General features: G+C 37.4%; 1 protein-coding gene across 1 annotated transcript in view; it reads right to left on the bottom strand.

The window, feature by feature from the left end:
• The window catches only part of rell1 (RELT like 1), a 42,957-nt gene extending 19,985 nt beyond the window's left edge, over positions 1-22,972 (bottom strand). The window contains exons 1-2 of the mRNA XM_052149489.1: positions 22,725-22,972; positions 5,226-5,411 (exon numbers count right to left, since the gene is read on the bottom strand). Coding sequence (XP_052005449.1) covers positions 5,226-5,411; positions 22,725-22,755 — 217 coding nt within the window. The 5' untranslated portion in view covers positions 22,756-22,972. The remainder of the gene's footprint in view (positions 1-5,225; positions 5,412-22,724) is intronic.

The following is a 22,972-nucleotide window of genomic DNA, read 5'->3' as shown; positions in this document are numbered from 1 at the left end:
GAAAGATTATTTGACTATTCACGATTATTGCAAAGATTAATCATTAGCTTTTAACCTATTATTCAGCTATTTGTGGCCTGACTTAAAAGGTTGGATTAAATGTGCTTACTAACAATAAAGAAGACAAAATCATCTTTTAAAAATATTTCTAAATGACATTCACTGAATTAGAAGTTCAATTCAGTAAAGAAATTCACTGCAAAAAATCCTATTGTTATCAGGAGTTTTCTCTTGACTTCCATTTAAAATTGTCTAAAATACAAAATACATTTACTTGAGAAGCAACATAAGATATTTAGACTTGCTTTAAGAGAATGTATCTTAAATATAAGTGTATTTTGAATACAAGTGTATTTTTTCACTTGGTTATAATTCTGCAAGTGCAGTAAAGACAAAATATACTTATAATCAAGATCTATTCTCTAAAAGCAAGTCTACACATCTTATATGCTGCTTCTCATGTGAATGCATCTTTTGAAAAGGATTTATAGATATTTTAATATAATATAAAAAAATATATATATTTTTTTTTCTTCTGCAGTATAGCTGCTAAAGAAAATGTATGTTGTTTTAAAAAGAGTTTTAGATATTTATATTGGAAAACAAGCCAAAACAAAAACAAATCAAAAACGTATTTTGTTGCAGTGTATAATGGGGTGATGACTACCTTCTCTCACTTTTCTGTTCACTTCAATCAATCTGTAACTCACTAAAAAAACAAACTCCCTCTTATTAATAAAGCTGCATATTGCCAATTTTGTTCACGATAAGAAATGCACAGTGACACATATTATGATTCAATAAGTCACAGGCAATCACGTTCTAATCTAGCTGCAGCAAGCTTGCACGCTTGAGGGACGAGCATCCCCGCGACAGAGTGTGCATCAGGCGGCTACAGTTTCAATCTCTCCCCCTTAGATCGGGACTTTTGCGCAACTCATATAAGAGGTGCTAACCACACAGAGAAATGGCAGTTTTGGAGTTTGTAGTTATTTAATTGATCTGCTTCTGTATTATTGAACTTTAAGCTATAACGCATTAAATACAACTCCATATAAGCTGCAGCGCCTGGGTGTTTCCTGTGCTCTGACTCCGCTTAATCCACAACGAGAGTGCTTCTGAATGTACTTATTTGTTTTTTTGTATAATTCCCCTCATACGTTGGGATCTACATCCCCTGAAGCTGTTTGGAAAGTTTAGAGTGCATCTGGACTGTGAGCTGTGTAATTCTTCCTCTCCTCAGTCTTGCGCAAACTGCAGTGCTGCTCTCGTGCATCATCATTACAGTATAATGTGATACCATGTTACGTTAAATGAGATCAAATGACTATTCGACAACGGAAATGTTTGATTGTTGACGTTGTCGATAATGTTGACCAAACGTTTCAGCCCTAGTTGTCAGACAATAAGCATGTAATGAAATGCCATGGTGCAGGTTTAAAAAAAAGGAGTCTATAACCGAAATTTCCTGAAGAAAGGTTTTGATGATAATATTAGAGGATTTAGATGGATTGCTAGGTTTACTGGGAGGACCAATCCAAAGGACCCATCCAGCAGTTAAAATCTCCCCAAAAGGACAAGAAAGTGACATATCTGGAAGCTAAGAAAAAAGTTAGCGTCGTCCCAGTTTGGCGCACATACGTTGGCAAGAGTCAGCTCAGTATTATGAATACTTCCAGTGATGATCATATATCTACCATAAGTGTCAGAAATTACATTGGAGAAAACAAAAGGTACAGATATATGCATTAGAATAGCGGTGCCTCTAGCCGTGCTTTGAAAGGCAGAATTGTACAGTTGGCCAACCCAGCCTGTGTGGTCGCAACCAAGTGTGGTCTGATACTTTCAAGTGAGTCTCCTGCAAGAATGCAATCTGATCTCCAAATAATGGAGATGATGTAGCACTCTACTATGCTTTACTGGATGGTTTAGACCTTTACAGCTCCAACTACAAAACTTAAGTGTATTCTCAGCTGACTGCCCCTTTAAGTTAGGTTGTGGAGTCATCCTTTGAGAAAATAAAAGTGAGAGTAGCCCTTTAAGAAGCATAAGAAGACCAAATTGTAACATACATGAACAAGAACATGTAAACTACTGAACCCTCTCCCTCCCATTGAAGTGTCTTCCCAAACAAGACCAAGTACTTCCAGACATAGAAGATATAGAAGACCCGGTAGCCTATTACAGCTCCTTCCGAGCCAAGCGTGGAGACATAAATAGTAGTTAACAACAATAAAAATAAAAAGCACAGTTTACCAGTATAGGCAAATTAAGTAAGGTGAATCAAACCAACACATTGGCAGCAAGACAATTTTTGGCCAACATTGTCTCAAAAAGAAACAAAGTAGATAAATAAAGAAAAAGAGAGAAAAAAAAGAGAGAAAACATAAAATAATAATAGATAAACCTCTTGTTAGTATCGTTGATCCCGTTATTCTAGGTTGGGAGAGGCAACCCTCCTCAAATCCCTGTTACTAAAGTCAACTGTAGCACCAGGGTCAGTGAACTTGCAGAAAGCTCCACTTGGTAGAGTAATCCTCAGCTCAGCCGGGTAAAAGAAGCCAAACTTGACACCTGGGCAGGAGTGCAGGAGGTGCTTTGCATTTCCAAACTCTACACGTTTCTTGGCCACGGATGGGGCAAAGTCGGGGAAGATGGACAGTCTCTTGACTAGGTACAGGAGTGGGTCATCTTCCCCCACCTGGCACAGGATCTGTTCTCTGATATGAAAGTAGTGATCTCAGATGATAAAAGGTTGTGGTGGGTCCCAATCCTTGGGCCTTTCTCAAAGGGATCAGTGGGCGCGGTCGAGGACATGCATTTCATCCAGGTTTAGCAGGGCCTGCAGAAATTGGGAGATGAACTCTCGAGCAGGGACCCTCCAGACCCAGTGGGATGCCCACCATTCAAATGTTATTGCATCCTGACCTTCCCTCTAGGTCCTCACATTTAGCTCGAAGCACTTTAATTTCACCTTTGAGAGTGTTCACTGTGTTGCTCATCTCAGCTCATCTTTTATTATTCTTTTCTGAGCGGCGTGTTTTGGAAAATGTTTTGAGTCTAATTTATCATATATATCCCGCTTCAGTCCTTCAAGTGTTTTGGTGAATGTTCCCAGGTTAAGTGGTGCAGCCTGGTTATCACAGTTTTTCTCCCCTCATGGCGAGCTGTGGGATTCCTTTTAGGCAGAGTCTTGGAGGTTTCATTCTTATCACCCATTTTAGCGAAATAACAGGTGGCAAAGGTTCTGTATGTGCTTCTAAGAATATAGTCTGATAAAAATTCTCAGGTTTACAGACCCGTTGGTAAAGTTCAATATTTATTATATGTGACGGTAGCTCCGTTAGCAGTAATGCTAATGCAGGGGAGTAGCGTCTTTGCTTAGGGTCACAGTTTATTCACGTCTTTCTTCTTTTTGGAGGGGGATATGACCGGAGCTTCCTCTGCGAGCAAAATAAATCCCCCAAACAACGAAAAGTGTTGTCATGAAGGTTAATTATGTCTGCATATTCCGTCGATGCCGGGTGGGGTTAGCTGGCTAAGGAAAGTCCAAGGCTTTATCTGTGGCCTGGTTTGGAAGTCACTCAGAAGTGGTTTACGCCCATTAGTTGGCATTCAAAAGCGAAATGGTGATGGACAGATAATAAACTTTACAGTGGTATTTAAAAAAAATAAGGTAAAACTGTGCTTTGAATGAAATAAAATTTGCCACTACTCAGTGGAACTTCGGGAAACGTTATCTCACTCCATTGTGTCCAACAGCGCACCTATATATATCATCCATCCCCAAAGCACTTGAAACAACATGGAATGAGATCACGTATTAACGTCCAATTTCAACCTCCAAATGGTCCTTTAACTCAGCCTTTCTCAAAGTGGGTGCCGCGGCACACTGGGGTGCCCCCTGACTGTGTCAGGGGTGCTGCCAAAAAATTACGTAGGCTAAAAAAAAAAAATTAAAAAAAAATAAAAATAAATCTTACATTTCATATATAAATATATTTGAATTTACATAAATACATTCTTCTTCTTTTTAAACATATGAACGTATTAATAAAATTGTAAATTCATTTTAGATAAATATGTATATATATATATATATATATATATATATATATACATATATATACGTATGTATGTATGTATGTATATATATATATATATATATATATATATATATATATATATATATATATATATATATATATATATATATATATATATATATATATATATATATATATATATATAAAATTAACCATAAAAATCCGTCTCACAAGACCGAAGCAAGACACAAACACAACTTGTCGCAAGTGACGCAACCCATAGCAACGCGTTATAGCAACAACACCTCAGACTGACAGAAATGTAAAAATAAACGTGAATTTAGGCCACTTTTAGTATCTCTGGTGCATTTTTTAACATGCATCTTTTTCTTATCGTATTGTATATATATTTTTTTCATGTCTGCCCCTTTTTATTTTATTTTAACTGCATCCTGCACTTCATTTTAGTTCTCCTGGTCTGGATTTGTTGTTGGGTTCTTGTATTGGGCGGTCCACCTCTTACGGTTTTATGGCATTTGTGTCTCTGATTAATTATTTTGTGAATTACTTTGCAAACCTGTGTTTTTAAAGGTGCTATAAAGTTGTTATTATTATTGTTATTGTTATTTACAGTTCGTATTATGCTCTGTTCATTACTGTTCTGTCTAAATAAACAGGACATTTGCATTTACATTTGGGTTATGCAGTATTTTTAAATTATATTTTACACTGGGGTGCCTTGAGATTTTATGCACTTTTGAAAGGTGCCCTGACTGAAAAAAGTTTGAGAAAGGCTGCTTTAACTGATTGCAAGTAGCAAGCGGTTTAAAAATATTTTGTTATTTTCAACTTAATTCTCACTTCCACCCATTGCTTGTATTTATTATACCACATTCAGGCCATTTAAAACAATGATTTTATGTAAACAATGAAACCGTTTGCCCAAAAATAACAATTCTGTCATTATATACTGAAAAATCTTTTGCCACTCAAGACGGTTGAGCAAATAATGACTGAAATCTTTGGTTGAACTATTCCTTTCATAAAATGTATAAATAGTAGCAGTTTAACACAACACACATTTTAGACTGCCTGTGCATAATTTTACAATTACAAACAAATAGAAAAAGATTAAATAAAGCACAACAAAATAACCTACATCCATTAAAAAGCCCTCACCTCCTTTTTCTAGACCCATCTCCCCTAGTTCCTCCTCTTTCTTCAGCTTCTCAACTTCCTCTGCCTCAGTGGTACAGCGGTAGCCCTTTCTCTTCAGGACATGGCAGATGAGGACTCCCAGAAGCCCCAGCAGGAAGAAGACTGGCACCAGGACAAAGGCAACGTTAACCGTGTTACTTTTGTCACCTGAGAGGATAAGACATAATTTACTACAATGCAATTCAGTTAAGATACAGTATTCATTGATAGTTTGATAAATTGTGAATTTTTTAGCTCATACAAGAAATGTGTACATAGTTTTTCTAGACAAATATACATTGTGCCAAATTTCAATTAGCATTTAAGCATAAACCTTTACAGCATAAGTAATTTAATATAATGTACATTAACATATCAAGTGTGTCAAGACTTTTGACTGGTACTATAACTTAAATTTTACAGTCTTTATTTTTCCCCTGGAAAAAGGGACCAAAAATATTGATGTCTCATCTTGCACAAACTTGTAGAATGAGCCAGAAAGTTAGGGGTTGTTGATTCGAGTTCCACAAGGAACAAGCCATGAGCTGTCACCATTGAACTCTTGAGTAAGTAAAGGGAACGGTCACTTTGGATAAAAGTGTTTGCTAAATTACTACTTGCACACTTGCAAGATACGTTCTGCACTATATCAGGTGTCTCGGGTAAGAGCTGATTGCAAAATCAAATTCAGACCTGCAATCTTACTGAGCATCCCATATATGATGGGATTAAATCATAACTTCATTGAGTTACAATGCTATAAAACTAAGAAGAGAGTTAGTGCCGAGAGCTAGTGCCTATACAGACACATTACACATGCCTCAGAATGAGACAAGCCAAGTGTTTGGCCAGTCATTTAAACACAGAATGACAGAAAGAGCAAGACTGAGTGAAAGAGAGCTTCAGAGGGAAGAATGCCCTCAGAGAACAGCACAGAGGACAGTCACTGGCATGCTACCCTGCAGTGACTCAGGGGACGCAGTAATGCCTGTAAATTTCCACTGTACTGTTACGGTCTCTCATTTCATCACTCTCTCCATCTCATCTCCATCTAAACGCTTACAAAAATTGCAGTACCATGGTAGAGTGATGGAATCAGATAATACAATGGTACTGAATGATTTCCACATTCATATAACAAGGTATTTACATGGAATTCCAAGGTACTTAAAAGAATACAATGGAATTAGTATTCTAAATCCAAAAGCATTGAAAACCATTGCACTATGTAATGAATATAATGTCTTGACATTATTGTAAAATATATCTGTAGTATTTTGTACTATGTACCCCTGGCTTGTTTCTAAAAAAAAAAATGTCTGACACAGGTGTACATTGACGGGTCCTTAAACAAGCCCTTAGAATAAATCTCAAACTGATTGACAAATTCACTTGTGAAATGGATTGCTGTGAACTGTATGCCAATGATTGACTTATGATCAATAATATGGTAGTAGACAATACATTGTATTCTAAAGCCGATTTTTGAATGGTTTTATCAATTATTAACTCTTCTGCTACAAGAATGTAATGCATTTTAACTATCTGAATATTTTGTTATTTTATATACACGTATATCATTTTGTAATATTTAAAGATAACTATGTATAATTATTTCATCATTATATACTGAATTATTGTTATATGAGGGGCTTTCACAGCAAATATTTGTATATGCGATTAATTAATCGGGACACCATGTAATTAATTCGATTAAAAATGTTAATCGATTGACAACCCTAATTACACACACACACACACACACACACACACAAAAATTAATAAATGTACAGATTTTGCTCTTATTAGGGCTGTCAACGAATATTCTAAATTCGAATATATATTGGAATAGTTTTAAAAAACAGAAATTCGAAGGTGAAAATTAATATTCGAATGTGGAAAAAACGCGCTCGCTGTAGCAGATGTGCGGCTGTCTGCTTTGCGAGTGGGCGTGCTGCCTGAGGGGTCTTTGTTGTCACATTTCTGGAATTGTGTGCCTCATTTTATTTAACGTTAAACAGAAACATGACTAAAATGTAAGGCTACTGTACTGACTGAATAGATGTTGCATGAATAAGGTAGGTTAGATACAGCAGTTTCATGCACTGCAGGCTTCCACTGGTTTGATTATTTACCGTTTCATGTCAAGGAAAAGTTCCATGTTTACCACAGCACAGCTCGCTTGGAGCGTTCAATGTCGGTTCTATATACTGTAAAACTTCAATTAATGTTAATAATTTGTTTTAATCACTGAATGAAGCCTGCTATATTTGGGACAAGAGTCGCGACCTTATATTGCTTGCACAAAACTCTTGATCAGCACTCAACATTTGTTTATTGTTGTTGTTCTTTTAAACCGTTATGCGTAGAGAGCGTGAGGGCGAGAGAGAGAGAAAGAGTGCCTGCTGCGTGCGAGCGAGAGTGAGGTCTTGGCCATTAGTTGATTTACTTGTTTTTGTGTAGGTAATACGTTGTCAAATATGTTTAAACTTAAATAAACTACCTATACAAATAGTTATGTCTCTTTGTATTAATTTGTCCTGTTATTGACGTAATGCGCGTCACTGACCAAATGCGCAACCAGATATTCGAATAGTTCGAATATATGTGTTTTTTTTAGAGGGAATATTCGAATGTCATTTTTGAGCAATTTTGACAGCCCTAGCTCTTATGGAAGGAAATTGGTACTTTAATTCACCAAAGTGGCATTCAACTGATCACAAAGTATAGTCAGGAAATTACTGATGTAAAGAGCACCATCTCTTTTTGAAAAAAGTAATTTTTTATCAAATCTAGACAGGCCCCATTTCCAGCAGCCATCACTCCAACACCTTATATTTGAGTAATCATACTAAATTGCTAATTTGGTACTAGAAAATCACTTGTCATTATATCAAACACGGTTGAAAGCTATTTGGTTCATTAAATGAAGCTCAACATTGTATTGGGTTTGTTTTTAAGTTGCCACAGTATACCACTGGCATGTCTCAAGGTCAAAAATGGCAAAAATGAAACCGCTTTCTCTAGAAACTCGTCAGTCAATCATTGTTTTGAGGAATGAAGGCAAACAATGCTTGAAATATTTCATACAAAGTGTACACTACAGTCTTTAAAGACAAAGGACAACTGGCTCTAACAAGGACAGAAAGAGATGTGGAAGACCAGATGAACAACTAAACAAGAGGATAAGTACATCTGAGACTCTAGTTTGAGAAATAGATGCCTCAAATGTCCTCAGCTGACAGCTTCATTGAATTCTACCCGCTCAACACCAGTTTCATATACTGTACAACAGTAAGGAGAAGACTCAGGGGTGCAGGCCTTATGGGAATAATTTCAAAGAAAAAGCCACTTATGAAACAGAAAAAAAAGGTTAGAGTGGGCAAAGAAACAGTGACATTGGACAACAGATAATTGCAAAAGAGTGTTATGGATCTTAACCCCCCCCACACACACACTATTGTGTAGGTCCCCCTTGTGCCGCCAAAACAGTGCCAACCCGCATCTCAAAATATCCTTCAGAGATTATATTCTTCTCACCACAATTGTACGGAGCGGTGATCGGAGACCAGCGAACCAGTCTGCTCATTCTCCGTTTACCTCTCTATTCAAAAAGGTATTTCCATCCGCAGGAGTCTAGGAGAATGTTGTGGTCAACAGTGTCAAAAGCAGCACTGAGATCTAATAATACCAGCACTGACATTTTGCCTGAATCAGTATTTAGCCGAATATTATGAGCACCATCTCTGTGCTATGATGCGGTCGGAAACCAGACTGTACGTAAATTGTCCAAGTAGCCATTCGAGATTAAGAATTTGTTCAGATGATTAAAAACAAACTTTCCAATGATTTTGCCCATGAAAGGAAGGTTTGAAATCGGTCAGTAGTTGTTCAATATTGAGTTATCTAGATTGTTCTTTTTAAGAAGGGGCTTAACCTATGCAGTTTTCAGTGAATTCGGATATGTGCCTAAATTGAGTGCCGCATTTACTATTTCTAACAGATTTTTTTCCAGACTGTTAAACATATTTTTGAAAACTGTTGTGGGGAGTGTGTCAAGACAGCAGGATGAACTTTTAAGATGCTGTACTACAGTATTTCTTCCAGGTATTTGCTATCAATTTCCTCAAAATTGGACAATGTGACTAATTTCTGAAGTTTTTGTGGTTGGTGCTGTATGACCTCAGTGCAATGAGTTGATCGGCATTCTAAAATCATTGATCTTCATGAAAAAAGATGCAAACTCGTTGCATTTTCTGTCAGAGAGCATTTCACAGGCAACCTGTGTTGGGGGGTTTGTTAGTCTCTCTAAAGTAGCAAAATGAGTGCAGGTGTTGTTTTATATTGATGTTTAATAATGTTTGAGAAGAAGGTCTGGCTAGCTGTGCCTACACAGCAAAATCTGTAGTGTTAATTTGAGTTAAATTCCCAGTGTAAATTATTCCGAGTGAATGGGTGTTGATTTGCGTGTTATTTTAACACTTGCAGTGCTGAAAAAGCTCTGTGGGGGGCGTCATTTCAAGGAGTCAGGAGTATACACTAATTTTGAGTTACTTTCCACATCCGGTTTTTTCACGCTCATTGACGAGCGGGACAATCACTCGTCTCTTCACTTACCGATTGGGATATTCGGCTTAAAAGGTAAGAACCACATTTGTCAACTTATAAAGGCTGTTAACGTTAGTCGGTATTTAAACCATGTTTTAACGTTAAGTGGAGTGTGATGCAGTCGATTTGCAAACGTGTGGATTAAGTTAACGTGTGGTGGGGGTCGTCGTCGCTTTTTTACATTTTTTTATTGAAATTAACGTTAGTTGATGGTTGAGAGAGAACATGTGTGAGAGGACATTTCTGTTAGGAATATTCGGTTAGAAGGGTGAGAACCACATTTATCAATTTATAGAATGTTAGTCTTAACGCTTGCAAATCGACAGTCAAATTAGGCTAGTTCAGCAACTGAAAAACTGTAAAATTACGCCAGCTGCTTTTAATATAACGTTAACAACATGTGCTTAACAGTGTTTGTAACGTTACATTTAAGAAAACCACTGTATGGTCAGTGTGCTTATAGTAACGTTTAATCCAAGTCATTTTATGTGGCGTCGTCGCATGTCTGTGCAGGGATAACGTTAATTCAAATTTTTCTTCGGCGCCAACATTTGTGCTGCCTCCGGCGCCAACGTTATTTGAGGTTCAGATTTAACTGTTTTTTTAATTGCAATAAACTGATAAAACTAAGCCGAAATACAAACATCGTGATGAAGATTTGTAAAACGTTTGAATTCATACTACGGTAGCCTATATCAGGTCCATCCACGAAGACAACAAGCAAACAACTTTTAAAATGTTTGTTCTCTAAATAGAGTTTTGGGCTATGGTGGATGCATGCAAGTGGTATGAACCCAAAATAAACTAATTCTGCCGTGATTTACTTTCTTAAATGGGTAAAACGTATGCCGAAGCCGCAACATCATGATCCAGATGAAAAAGAAAATCAGGTCTGTTCACAAAATGACAACCAAACAACTTTTAATAATGCTTGGTTTCTGAATGAAGTTCAAAAAAGTTGCCAGGGCATCATGTTTCAAACCAGAATATTTTTGAATTTGCAATTTCACTGCTTGTTTGCCACATAAGCTAACATACGTATATCCTTGCAGTTAGATTGAACCACTTCTCACTTTTTCTCCACTAGGTGCAGTTTCAGGATGTTACCATGTTGCTGAAGGTGAAATACCGTAGTGTCAAGAAGTACATCAAATTGCACTCAGGCTTCACCTATTCAGAATTCACCAGGGAAGGTAAATAGCCATCCTTTAAAGGCCAAACAAAATATGTAGCCACTTTTGCAACAAATCACAGTACATGATTATCTGTGGCTGACCTATTTAAATACTTTTGGCTGTATTTAACAGTTTATTAAAATGTTGTCATTTTATTTTAATTGCAGGGCTTTACTTTTAATGACAGTTCATAGTGTAATCATCAACATTAGTTAGTACATGGCAGTATACTTTTGCTGCAGATTCTTTAACATTTACAAGTCAAGGAAATAGAGTTAAGTAGGATGATTTAAAACTTGCTCCAGGTGACTTTATCTTGTTACATTCTCTCTTTTATAGTCAAAAACAAGTTTGGGCTTCCTGATGAGGCTCAACTTGACATTTTTGTTGAAACTGACACAGCAGTAGAGGAAGACATTCTTCTAGAGCTGTTGGAGGCCAATCCAGACATGTGCCTGACAGTACGTCAGTACAGCATTTCAGATGAAGGTAGGTGTCATTAAGAAAACCTGTGTTTATGGATGGGGCTCTTTGATGCAGCTGACATTGAACTTTCTGTATGGAACGAACAAGGCAGTGGGCAATGATGGAACAAGTTTGTTACTGATTACTAAAAATATCATCCAAATACTTTAGGGTAACTTAAAATGTTTATACTAAAATGGGTAAAGCCACAAAAAGTTAAGTTAATCAAATTCTCTCTTTTTAAAGAATTTTCTCCTTTACCACCATCTTCAACACCATCTTCCCTCACGGATACCACATCCCTTTCTTCAAGTGACAGTGACCGTAGAGAACTGAGTATTCCCACAACAAGCAGAAATGTATCCAGCAAAGAACACATGAGCAGTTCTGCAACAAAGGCTTCCATGTCAAAGGCGGCAAAGGAGGTAATTGAGAGCTGAAAACTTCTTATATTGATGGTAAATCAAATTAAGGTGTCATGCTAAATTAAGATTATCAACAATTGAAGCATTTGGTTCCAAACTCTCTTTATCAAAGAAAATGCTATTACTTTGCCCCTTCCTAGATTTTTACCATACAGACATGTTGTGCTATGTTTTTTCTGATTTTATTTAATAGAAAGAATTGAACACTAAAACTTAAATTTCATTTTCCTGTTATGTGAGTAGATGGTAGAAAAGGCCTTGCTTAAGAAGCCTGGAGGAGAGGTTATTCTTGAAGAGTACAAGTCAGAAAATTCACTAATGCACCGCACTCGGAGACAGCTTGTTAACCTATTGGCGAGTGATATGACTGAGAGACATGGGTAAGATTTAAAAAGGTTTTTATTACAAAGGAATTTAAAAAAAGGATGTAATCTTGTAATGATATAAATAATGTTTATTGTACTATATAAAGAGGAATTATTAAAGATTGACTTTCTTCACTCTATAGCAGGTTTCCTTCCCGTCAGCAGAAGGAGAAGTATGCCCTGGGAATTATTACTCTCTTTCCCTCACTGAAGGATCCTTTTTCTCCAAATGGCTATGTAAGTTTAAAACCTTAAGAAAACACAGCACCCAATTTACAGAAAAGGGCTTTGGTGTTGTAGTAATTTCATTATAAAGTAATTACAGTTGCTTATAAAAGTGAAAAGATTTGATAATTCAACAACAATATCGATAATAGTGCCCTGATTTGAAATTACTTGGGTTATAAGGATATTGCAAATTAATTTGAAAAAAGAAAATCTATTATATAAGTAATTGTTCTTTTGTTTCACAATGCTGCATCTGCACTTTCTGTAAGATCATTTTGTGATTTATTTGTGTTTATTCATTTAAATGTAACAGGAGCATTTCTATGATGGGGAAAAGGGCACTGGATATTTAGCATGGCCTCAAAACCATTTCCAGGACTGCAGGAAAACGGCCAGTCAAGGAAGCCTCGGTGTATCAACCACAAGGACCAAAGCGCCAAGATCAGCAACCACACTGCCTGAGCAACTAGATGGAGATGCCTGCAGGGAGGCCATTTCATTTCTTGTTCACTCTCCTGATGAAGCAAGTGTATTTCAGAAGATGAAGATGACATTTCAACATCGTCAGGACCTAGTGCATGACCCACAAAGAAGCACAGATGTCTTCAAAACATTTCCACGCTTTTTGGATGTTAAAGGACTGGTGAGTTGTATATTTCTTTTATTTAAACTTAAGTATTCAATAACCAGTGTTTTGTGGGATGTTAGCCATGAAAATACACAATCATTTATCTTCCTGGCTTATTTATTTACTGTATTTTTTTCCAAAATCTTTATTTTGATTTAAACTGGTTTAATATACCACACACTGATATTAAAAAAAAAATCACTAAGCGCACCAATGCACTGAGCTCTAGCCTCATATATATGCTTGTGTGTATAATCAACAGGTGAATCAAGAGTTCCTGCTGCTGTTTGGTGCTGAAATGGCCTCCAAGATGCTTGAGAAGTGGGACACCTCATTCAAGCCCAAGGTCATCAAAGAGGCCAAACAACTGACTCAGACAAATGAGCTGTGCCGACTTCTAAAAGCTGCTGAGAAACTCACAGAGAACGATGAAATGAGTAAGCTACACAGCATGCATGGTTCATAATACAAATTAGTTAGCTAGTTTTATCTTTTCCTATTAGACATTAATGCCTTGTTTTTCCTCCTGATAGACTGGGACAGTGACATCAGCTTCTATGCTGCTGCTTCTCTATCTCTTGCCACCCTCAGCTGGACGGAAGAGGACCAAAATAAGTCCAAGTGATGCAGTGGACAAAATGGTGCACTTTCACAAGGTACATTTATATGTCTCATTTGTTAATATTCCATGAGAAGACCATTTTTTTAGTTCTATGCACTTGCCAGCTTTTCCTGTCCATATTTTGCTTTTAAGTGCGTTCCTTCTAGAGATGTGACTGTGAGGAAATTTTCCCAATGGTTAATCGACGTGTGACAACACCAATAATACCGGTATCACCAGGGGTGGGGTGTAGCGGAGTTTTTCCCTCTTTTGCTCCTCGCTTTTAAATCACTAATTTTAAAGTGAAAGTAAAATGGGCACGGCCGCACAGGCGTTCATAACGGTCCTCATGTCTCTTGCTGAAGCTCAACTTTGAATGAATGAAAAGCCTGATCTCTTGAAAGTGCGTATCAATACCACGATTTTCTGTTTCTATGTAGGATTCTATTTATACAGAGAAATTACTTTTCCTGTGCATATGATCCACACTTCTGGCGTACATATAATACGTCCCTACCCCACACCCCTACCCATTGTGTATCATATGCAAGCAAAAAGTAATTTCAGTGTATAGATAGCACACCAAATGCAAACATAAACTGGTGCTATAGATACGCAGTAGTAGGAGATCGTGTTGGAGCAAACTGAGAACGCTCGTTCCACGCACCGTTATAAATGCCTGTGCGGCCGTTACCATTTTACTTTCACTTTCAAATTAGCATCAATTCAGGGGTGGCAATTGCTTGAAAATTGGGTTAATTATTAAAGGATAAAGACAAACTTGCTAAATGGGCGCTTCCCACCATCATCTTGTCAGACCGTGAGGTGAAATCTGACTCTTGCTGCTGATCTTACTGTTATTACTGGCCAGTATGTCCCAGTTATTTAGGGGACTGCTTTCACGTTGAACCAAATGATCGCAAATCACAGGGGCAGTTTACAAAGTCTATTACATTAACATGGACCAGCAAGTACCAGATTTACTTGAAGGTGTATACATTTATAATATATTTTTTCTTCTTTTAGTCATGCTGCAGCATCAATGAATATATGCAGGAAAGAGAGGGTAAACAACCGTACATCCTTGCAGTTGGCCGAACCCAGAAGATTGATGCCTTCTACATCGCCGTTGACAAACAGCTCATCCCCTGCCAAGCCACCAGCTCATTGGGTGCTTTTGATGAACTGTTTAAATCCCACTACGTCTTTAACTTATCTTATGATGAGTCCCTGGTCCATTTCTACACTTTTCTGCAGACAACGGTCTACAACATTGATGTTACCACAACAGATGAGTCTCCAAGAGTTCGTGAGTTGCGGGCAAAACTTTTGAATAACATATGATTATGTTTAAATGTTTCATTTGTCAAGCAGTACATGCTACCAGCCAGTGCCTAATAATTAAAAAATTAAAAAAATGCTTTTAGTCAACAGTGTGATCTACTTCATAGTGAACAAGCTTATGGTTGACCATTTTAATGAGCACTTTCATGCCTACAATGTGTTCGAAAGTGATGAAACGGATGTGATGAAAGCAGACTCTCTTCAAATTTATAAGCCTTTTGACTTACAAAGTGCTTATTGTAAAGATGATAGCCTTTACATTGTACCAATATTTTCTTTGTAAATGTGCATAGAGTTCAATTGTATGGTGCTTGGATATTTTGCCTTTATTAAAAAAAAAGTTGAATTCTTTGTACGTTTATTTTTTCCTATAGTGAAAAGGCATTTTCAGAACATTGTATGTAACAACTATCTTGAATACACTAGTGTTATTATAACACAGAATGATTTAAATTAACACTTTTAAGAGTAAGGGAGTAACACGATTAAGAGTTAAAAATACTATTAAAGTGTGACTGAATGTTAGAAATTAACACCAAGGAATAACACAAGTGTAGTGTAAAAATTACTCATAAATGTGTTAAGAAATAACACTCTGAGTGTTACATTTTTAACACTATTATGGAGTTAAAATATTATCACTATCCAAAGTGTTAATTTAACTCTGGACGGGTGAGAATTATATAAACTCTGTGAAAGTGTTAAATTTAACACTATGGGAGTTGAAATAACACTGACGTTTTTGCTGTGTAATTCAAAAATTTAAAGCATGAAGGCTGTCTATATAGATATTATTATGGACATCAAGTTGTGTTTTCCACCACATTCATTCTGCTTTCCTGCATTTTCTTCTCATGTTTTTCACTGCTGTTGTGTTTTTCCAAGGTGCTTTACACCTGCCAGTGATCGTCTGGACCTTTACAGAAGCAATGCCATCAATAGCATTTTTAACTTTTAAGTTAAAGGAGATCATCAACACAGTCTGCTGATATTCTCAGTTTCAAAGATAATACTTTGATAAATTGCACACTAGTGTTCACACACACACAGTGTGCAATTTATATATTATTATTATTTTTAAACTATCTGCCGATTAATCTGTTATAAGCGGTCTGATCTTCTTACTTCTGAACAACAATCTAAATGGAAACAAAAAATATCCATTTGGCTCCTAAATGTTTTAGTTTAGAAGCCAATAGCTCCGAGTGCATAGTCTTTTTTTTAGCCTTGACCAGTTCATTTTCCAGGGATCCATGAGCAGGAGTGCTCTCTCTTCATCTTGATGAATTCATTAAAGCAGAAAACAAAACAGTAAATAATACACAAACATGTGGACACCCATCTTCCACCCAAACACTTGATCTGTTAAGCCAAACACGAGACAGAGCTCTTTTTACTTAAACTTAGCATTCCAGAGCTCACTAGAGGTCAAATGGTCATCCAGTGGATGTATAAACTGTATATTGGCCATTCCTGTTCAGTCTTTTGGACTGGGAGTCTGAACTCTGACCTAACCGTCCAATCTAATGTGCCATGCAAAGAAACAAAGCGACTATTGTGAGGTCGGTTACAACAGTTTAGAAAATACTACCACACACACACACCGTAAGCAGATGGCCAAAATACCACTGTACGTACCCTCACTCGCAAGCCTACACATATGACTAATACAGTGAGTTTGTGTGCGTAGAAAGTAGCCATTCATCTTGTTCAAATGGCTCCATGCCAGCTCAGTCCCGGACAGTCAGGATGACTTTCAAGCCTTGGATCTGACGTGACTCATGAACAATAAGCATTTCTAACATTACACACTCCAGTTCCAGCCCAATTCTGTAACCAGGCCTTACAATTGATGGTAGAGAGGCTCAGTTATCTAGGGTTACAACAGGTGCAGTAATAAAAAATACACTCATCAATTAATTCACGGGAACTGAATGACAGTGGTAATGAAATGGATATGCAGTTCAAATATGAGTAAGCTGTAAAGTGTGAAATGTTTTGGGAGTCATTCAAGCAGAACAATCCTTCTCCAATCCATTTTTACTGCTTTATATTCAGACAAACACAAAAAGGACAAATAAATCATGACGTAAAAGTGGTTCACTTCATTCTCAATCACATTTTTGTTTCAATTAATGACAAATTTCAGTCTGCAAAAAGGGATGAACATTCAGAGCATCCTGAAATGCTCCCTCTCTAGAAGGGCTGCACGATTTGACAAAATGTCATATTGCGATTATTTCGAAAAATATTGCGATTGCGATTTGAACGGTGATTATGATGGTAATATTTTCCACATGTTCAACCACAAAAAGGCTACTGGGGTTTTCACACTTGAGACCTCTTAAAAAAAAGAAAACTGGAGACCTTTTTTCAGTTCAACCACAAACAAATACATATTTAAACAGTGAAACAAAGTCTTCTTCATATCCAAATGTTACCATCCACCATGTACCTGTTTTTGTACATTTTGTGATCGGGTCTCAGCCCACTAATCATCATCATTCGTTTTTGAAATACAGTCAACTATTAGGGATGCTTTGATCAGGATTTTAACATCTCCAATTTTATTTTCATCTCATAAATCGATCCTGATCATTTAACTTTTTCTCAGCAGCTCCGTAAAAACTGGTTATATGTAAACTTTCTGCTCAATGTCACTGTTAGCTGAATTTCCCTGTCAGTAAAACTATAGTTGTTGCTGTCAAAAATAATGTTGATTGATTGAATAATTCAGTATACACAAAATATAAATGTTACTCTTTATTCTAGGCCTTAAAAACTAGTAGGCTTATACAAACTATTCTTTACTGTATATAAGATAGTCCTAAAGAATGAGGCTTAATGTCAAAAGTTAAACTGATAACGCATTGGTGTAATTACATTTATAGTAAAAATTTTGTTTTTTTTTATTTTTATTAATTATTTTATTATATTAAATTTTGCAATGCATTATATTAACTAAATATTTTATATAGATTTATTATATGCATGTTCCTTCCTTTTCATTATGTTGGATGTTGGTAATATTAGTTCCGCTTTCACTTGTTTCCGCGGGGAGTGTAATAAGGGCGACACGCTCTCTCGTGAGAAGTAAACAAATGACAGGAGACTGGAGGAAGAGATGTTTCTAGACTCTGCAGGTGTTACTGTTAATGCTGTTTGCTCAGCAATCATATAATAAATATGTTTGAATTATTCCCCATCTTGTATTCTGCATTATTATTATGATACCTGTGCCTTGCGGAGACTGAGATGCTGCTACCGCAAATAATAATAAAAAATGCTTCACGCAGGATGCGCCAGTTTAGCGTAAATAAAGCGTTTAGCGCACGTAAGCAAACGGAACCGAACTCAAGAGCACTTCTTTTACTCTAAGCATGAGAGTGAAATGTATATAGACCGGACAGAGCAGCGCAAATTAACTTGGAAGGGAGCAGACTATTTATTTATTTAAATAAATCACAGCCCTTCCAGTTTAATAATCGCACAAGGTAATATCGTGGTTTCGATTTTATTTCGATGAATTGTGTAGCCCTACTCTCTAGCCATGTGACTCTTGTTTGTTTGTAATGTAATAAACCAGTGAGGCTGCAGCTACTGGCTGTGATCCAGTCTGAAATAGGTGCGGCGGGAAACTGGATTATAGGTAGGTTTCTTTTACATATGATGCAAATGGCATACTTTTGGTTAATAATGCCCCAAATAAGGTGCACTATGGAAAGAACAAAAATGCCACACTCCTGGCTTCATCATCTGTATTATGCAATTCAGATCTGCAATTAGAATAGCATGTTTGAACAATGTTGATGAAACATAGTTGAGGATAGTGTGAGGCACATACTATAACACATGTAGAATTACAATGAGTTTAATAAATTTAAGCTCAATCTACAGTATTTGTGGCATAATGTTGATTACACAAAAAATTATTTAGACCTGTGCCTCCTTTTATTTGAAGGAAAAAAAAAAAAGGTTGTAGTGAGGCATTTACAATAGAAGTGAATGAGGCCAATCAGTAAATGTAAAAAACCTCAGTTTCAAAAGTATAGCCACAAGATGTAAACAATATGCGTGTTAACATGATTTTAGTGAGATAACATCACTTACTAACCTGTTCTGTGTAAAGTTAGGCTAAATTACATTTTGCAACTTTGTTGCCGTGATGATGTAACACTGTAAAACAATGATTTTAACAACTTTATTTATCAAATAATACACAAATTTTAACAGAATAAATGTAAGCGTTTTTATAAGCTTCACATTTTTGCCTTTAAACCCTCCAAAAATGTGTCCCATTATCTTCCATTGTAAGTGCCTCACTGTAACCTTGAATTTTCCTTTTCTATTTTAAAGAAAAGGACAGAGTCGCCAAATTACTTTTGTGGTAATCAACATTATAATACTGTTGATTGAGCTTAAATTGTTTTGAACCCATATTATTCCTAAATGTTTGTCAAGCAACTGCTTGAGAAAAAAAAATAAAAAATCAGACCTGTAGTCTAGATTTGAGCCTTCTGCTCTAATAATAGACCCTAATAATCTTGCGTGTCTCCATAGAGTATCAGACGAGATCTCAACAATGTCTCAGACTATGCTCAGATATGCCAATATACCAAGGTCTGCTGCAATCAAACGCAGAGATTTCCATAACACTTTACAAAGCATGAGCTACCATGAACTTCCAATGAATAATATTTAAACAGCATTTATTAATCTTAGTTCATTTAAGTTGATAAAAACACAATTATTCATTGTTAGTTCATATTGCATTAATGTTCGCATCTACAACTTCAAAGATGAAGGGAATGAGACATTGCATTTATTAACGCATTTGGGGAGTGACTTCCTAACATGGCCTAGCTGAAACCTCTCTACAATAACAGCAATATTCTAATATTGGCTATGGTGTTTGAGCCCTGCCTGTTTTGGGGTGAAACGGTCGCTATATAAACAGGTGCACAAAAACCATTTCCTCTGACTGAGAACAAGGAGTGCATCGCTCATGCCTCAAGAACTCTAGTCTTGTAATGCGGCTAGCATGTGCAATGTCTCGTTCCCTTAGTCTCAGAGAACTGAGGTTACATACATATCAGAGACATTCCTTTACAACACATTACACTTGACATCAGTACATAATAACGTATATGGGGAACAGAATCCTATCACACCACACTACATGACATTACCTCCCAGAAAGGAAGTATGATGCTGCAGTCTCGTGGGATGGCGACCGACATGAGTATGCCGCAGTGAGTGAACCTCGTGTTGGGCCAGAAGGGGAGCACTCAGAATGAATATATGAACTATAGACATATAGTAGGAATTAAATCCTTCACAAACCCAGTTGTGAAGGGAGTTTAATTATAATTTAAGTGCTTGTGACTTATGGTAAATTACAAAGGCCTGAATGCAGGTGTTTGCTAATAGATAGGGAGCTCGTCCCTAAAGGGAGGAGCATAAGTATATATATATATTTGGCCAATAAATAGCATGCTTTCTAAACAGAGAGGACTTGTGAAGAGAGAGACGTTACATTTAGGAGGTAAAAAATTGCAAATGTGTTTTGAGAAAGACATCCTGCTGTAAAACATATGCCTTGTAAAGACTCGTCCATGCCTATGAGGAGACCGTGCCTCTAGTTGAGTGTGCTTTAACACCAACTGGGCAAGTCTTACCCTGCAACTCATAAGCCAGGGCAATTGCATCGACAATTCAGTAAGAAAGTCTTTGCTTGGAGATGGACATTCCTTTCGTGCGTCCTCCATAGCATACAAAGAGCTGATCAGACTGTCTGAAATGGCGTGTACGTTCAACGGATGCGTGCAGTGCCCGCACAGGGCATAACAAATGCAATGTTTGTTCCTCATCCAAATTAAATGGAGAAGGGAAGAATGCTTGAAGGTGAACCACCAGCACTCTGAAGGGCGTGGTTAGGACCTTAGGTACATAGCGTTTTCTGGGTTTGACTGTGGATTTTGAAAGACTGGGGCCAAAATCCAGACATGAACGGTCAATTGATAGTGCTTGCAGGTCACCAACCCACTTTACTGAGGTCAGAGCCAGCAGTAGCGCGGTCTTAATGGAGAACATTCGCAAATAAAGAAAGCACTCCCAATATGCATTAATAAATGCAATGTCAAGTGTACGGAGTCCTATTCGAGTGTAGAGTGGACAGCATCTGTTCACAAGACCATAAACTAGTCATGGGTCGTTCATGAACGATTCGTTCATCTGAAAGAATCTTTTATGTGACTCAGAAGGACACTTGAGAGTGATTCGTTCAATTGTGTTGGCCGTGCATGCACATTGCTCAACCTCTGTTCATTTGTTACGTGAAAGCCGCATAGGCGCTGTACGGGAAACAGAAATGATTAGTTCACCTCTCCAATCATCTGGTCACAGTCGTATACACTATGCATTGCTCACACAGGAAACAGAAACTATTAGTTCACCACTCCAATCATCTGGTCCGAGAATAGACTGTAAAAAAAGATGGACGACGCCCCTTCGCTCTTTTCCATTGGTGAGAACTGAAGCCGCCAGTGTCCCGATATGGCGCTGACATCTTGGGACTTGAGTCTTCGCAGTTGCGATTTCGGGACCAGACCTGCGCAGTAGTGAGCAGGAAGTAAAGCCGCAAAATCAAGGCCCCGACCCTCACTCTCGCTGAATCAATCGCAAGCACACGCCCCTGCACTTTTGACTTATGACGGTGTGAAATAATTATAGAAATTTAGATATTAAATTTAAAGCTCCAATCTCCTCAGTCCTCCGAAGATCCCGAAAAAAGTCAGTTGGAGCTTCAGTGACTACTTCGCTCAGAGAACCTGTCAATCACAGCTGTCAATCATGATGTCACAGCACCGTTTTTATAGCATCAAATAACTAACTAAAAACAAACTTATTTTGAAAACAAACACTTGAAATTACATCAACGTGATAGAAACTACAGTACATGACAGAAACTATCTTTGGAAAAAAGATATGTGAAGTGTAATTTAATTGTTTAGTTGGTCTCACGTCCTGTTGAATAACATGGGGAGGCGGGGTTTATGACCTATACTAGGACGCGGGATCGAGACATTTTGGCTTCACTTTTTAGGGCTTGTGCTGCACACTTGGGTCCGAGTCGTTCGTTCTTTTGTCACCTGACAGCCGTATACCATGGGTATATGGCTGTCACGTGAAGAACGAACGACTGGGACAAGAAGATTCCAGAGGTGAACTAATCTTTCTGTTTATTATAGTTTGTCTGTGGCTGCATTTAAATTGTTTCCTTATTGGGACTATAATCAAAGTTGCATGGGGGCGGGTGCAAAAATATTTGGCTATTGAAAATGTAACACTTTACTTTAATTTTGATCAAATGAGCGAAATGACTTAACTAAAGATGTAACTGAACGAGACTAAAAGATCCAAGTTAAATTATCCGGTCTTCCCATCACTACCGTAAACAACTGATCTACCGCCAATAACTTTGTGATTGACAACCGCACCTCGCGCCCAAGATCCCCTGCTTTCGCTTATGTGCACCACAAACACACTCATGTGGCATATACACGTTCGGATGTGTGATTCTGTGTTGGTTTAGTGGTGACTGTCTCCACATGTAATGTTGCTTTAAAGGATCTCTACTTACCTGGTTCGTTGTTCACTGATGAATCTGCCATCGCCTCACCCCTGTGATTGAAGATCTCTCGACCACCGAAGGAAAAACTCGAACGTTAACTCGAGTGTCCAGAGCTTCGAGCGGTGCTTACATTCACATCAATGAAAGCTGCTGGTGTTTCCTCATTCTTATCACTGCTGTAAGGAACATCCCACTCTTAAAGTTATACCTTTCGTACAACACTCACAGCTCTAAACTATATGGTCAACTGCGAGTTA

This window comes from Xyrauchen texanus, chromosome 2 (genome assembly GCF_025860055.1).
Source record: "Xyrauchen texanus isolate HMW12.3.18 chromosome 2, RBS_HiC_50CHRs, whole genome shotgun sequence".
NCBI classification, from domain to species: domain Eukaryota; kingdom Metazoa; phylum Chordata; class Actinopteri; order Cypriniformes; family Catostomidae; genus Xyrauchen; species Xyrauchen texanus.
The sequence above is the reverse complement of the archived record's forward strand: the minus strand, read 5'-3'. Positions and strand labels throughout refer to the sequence as shown.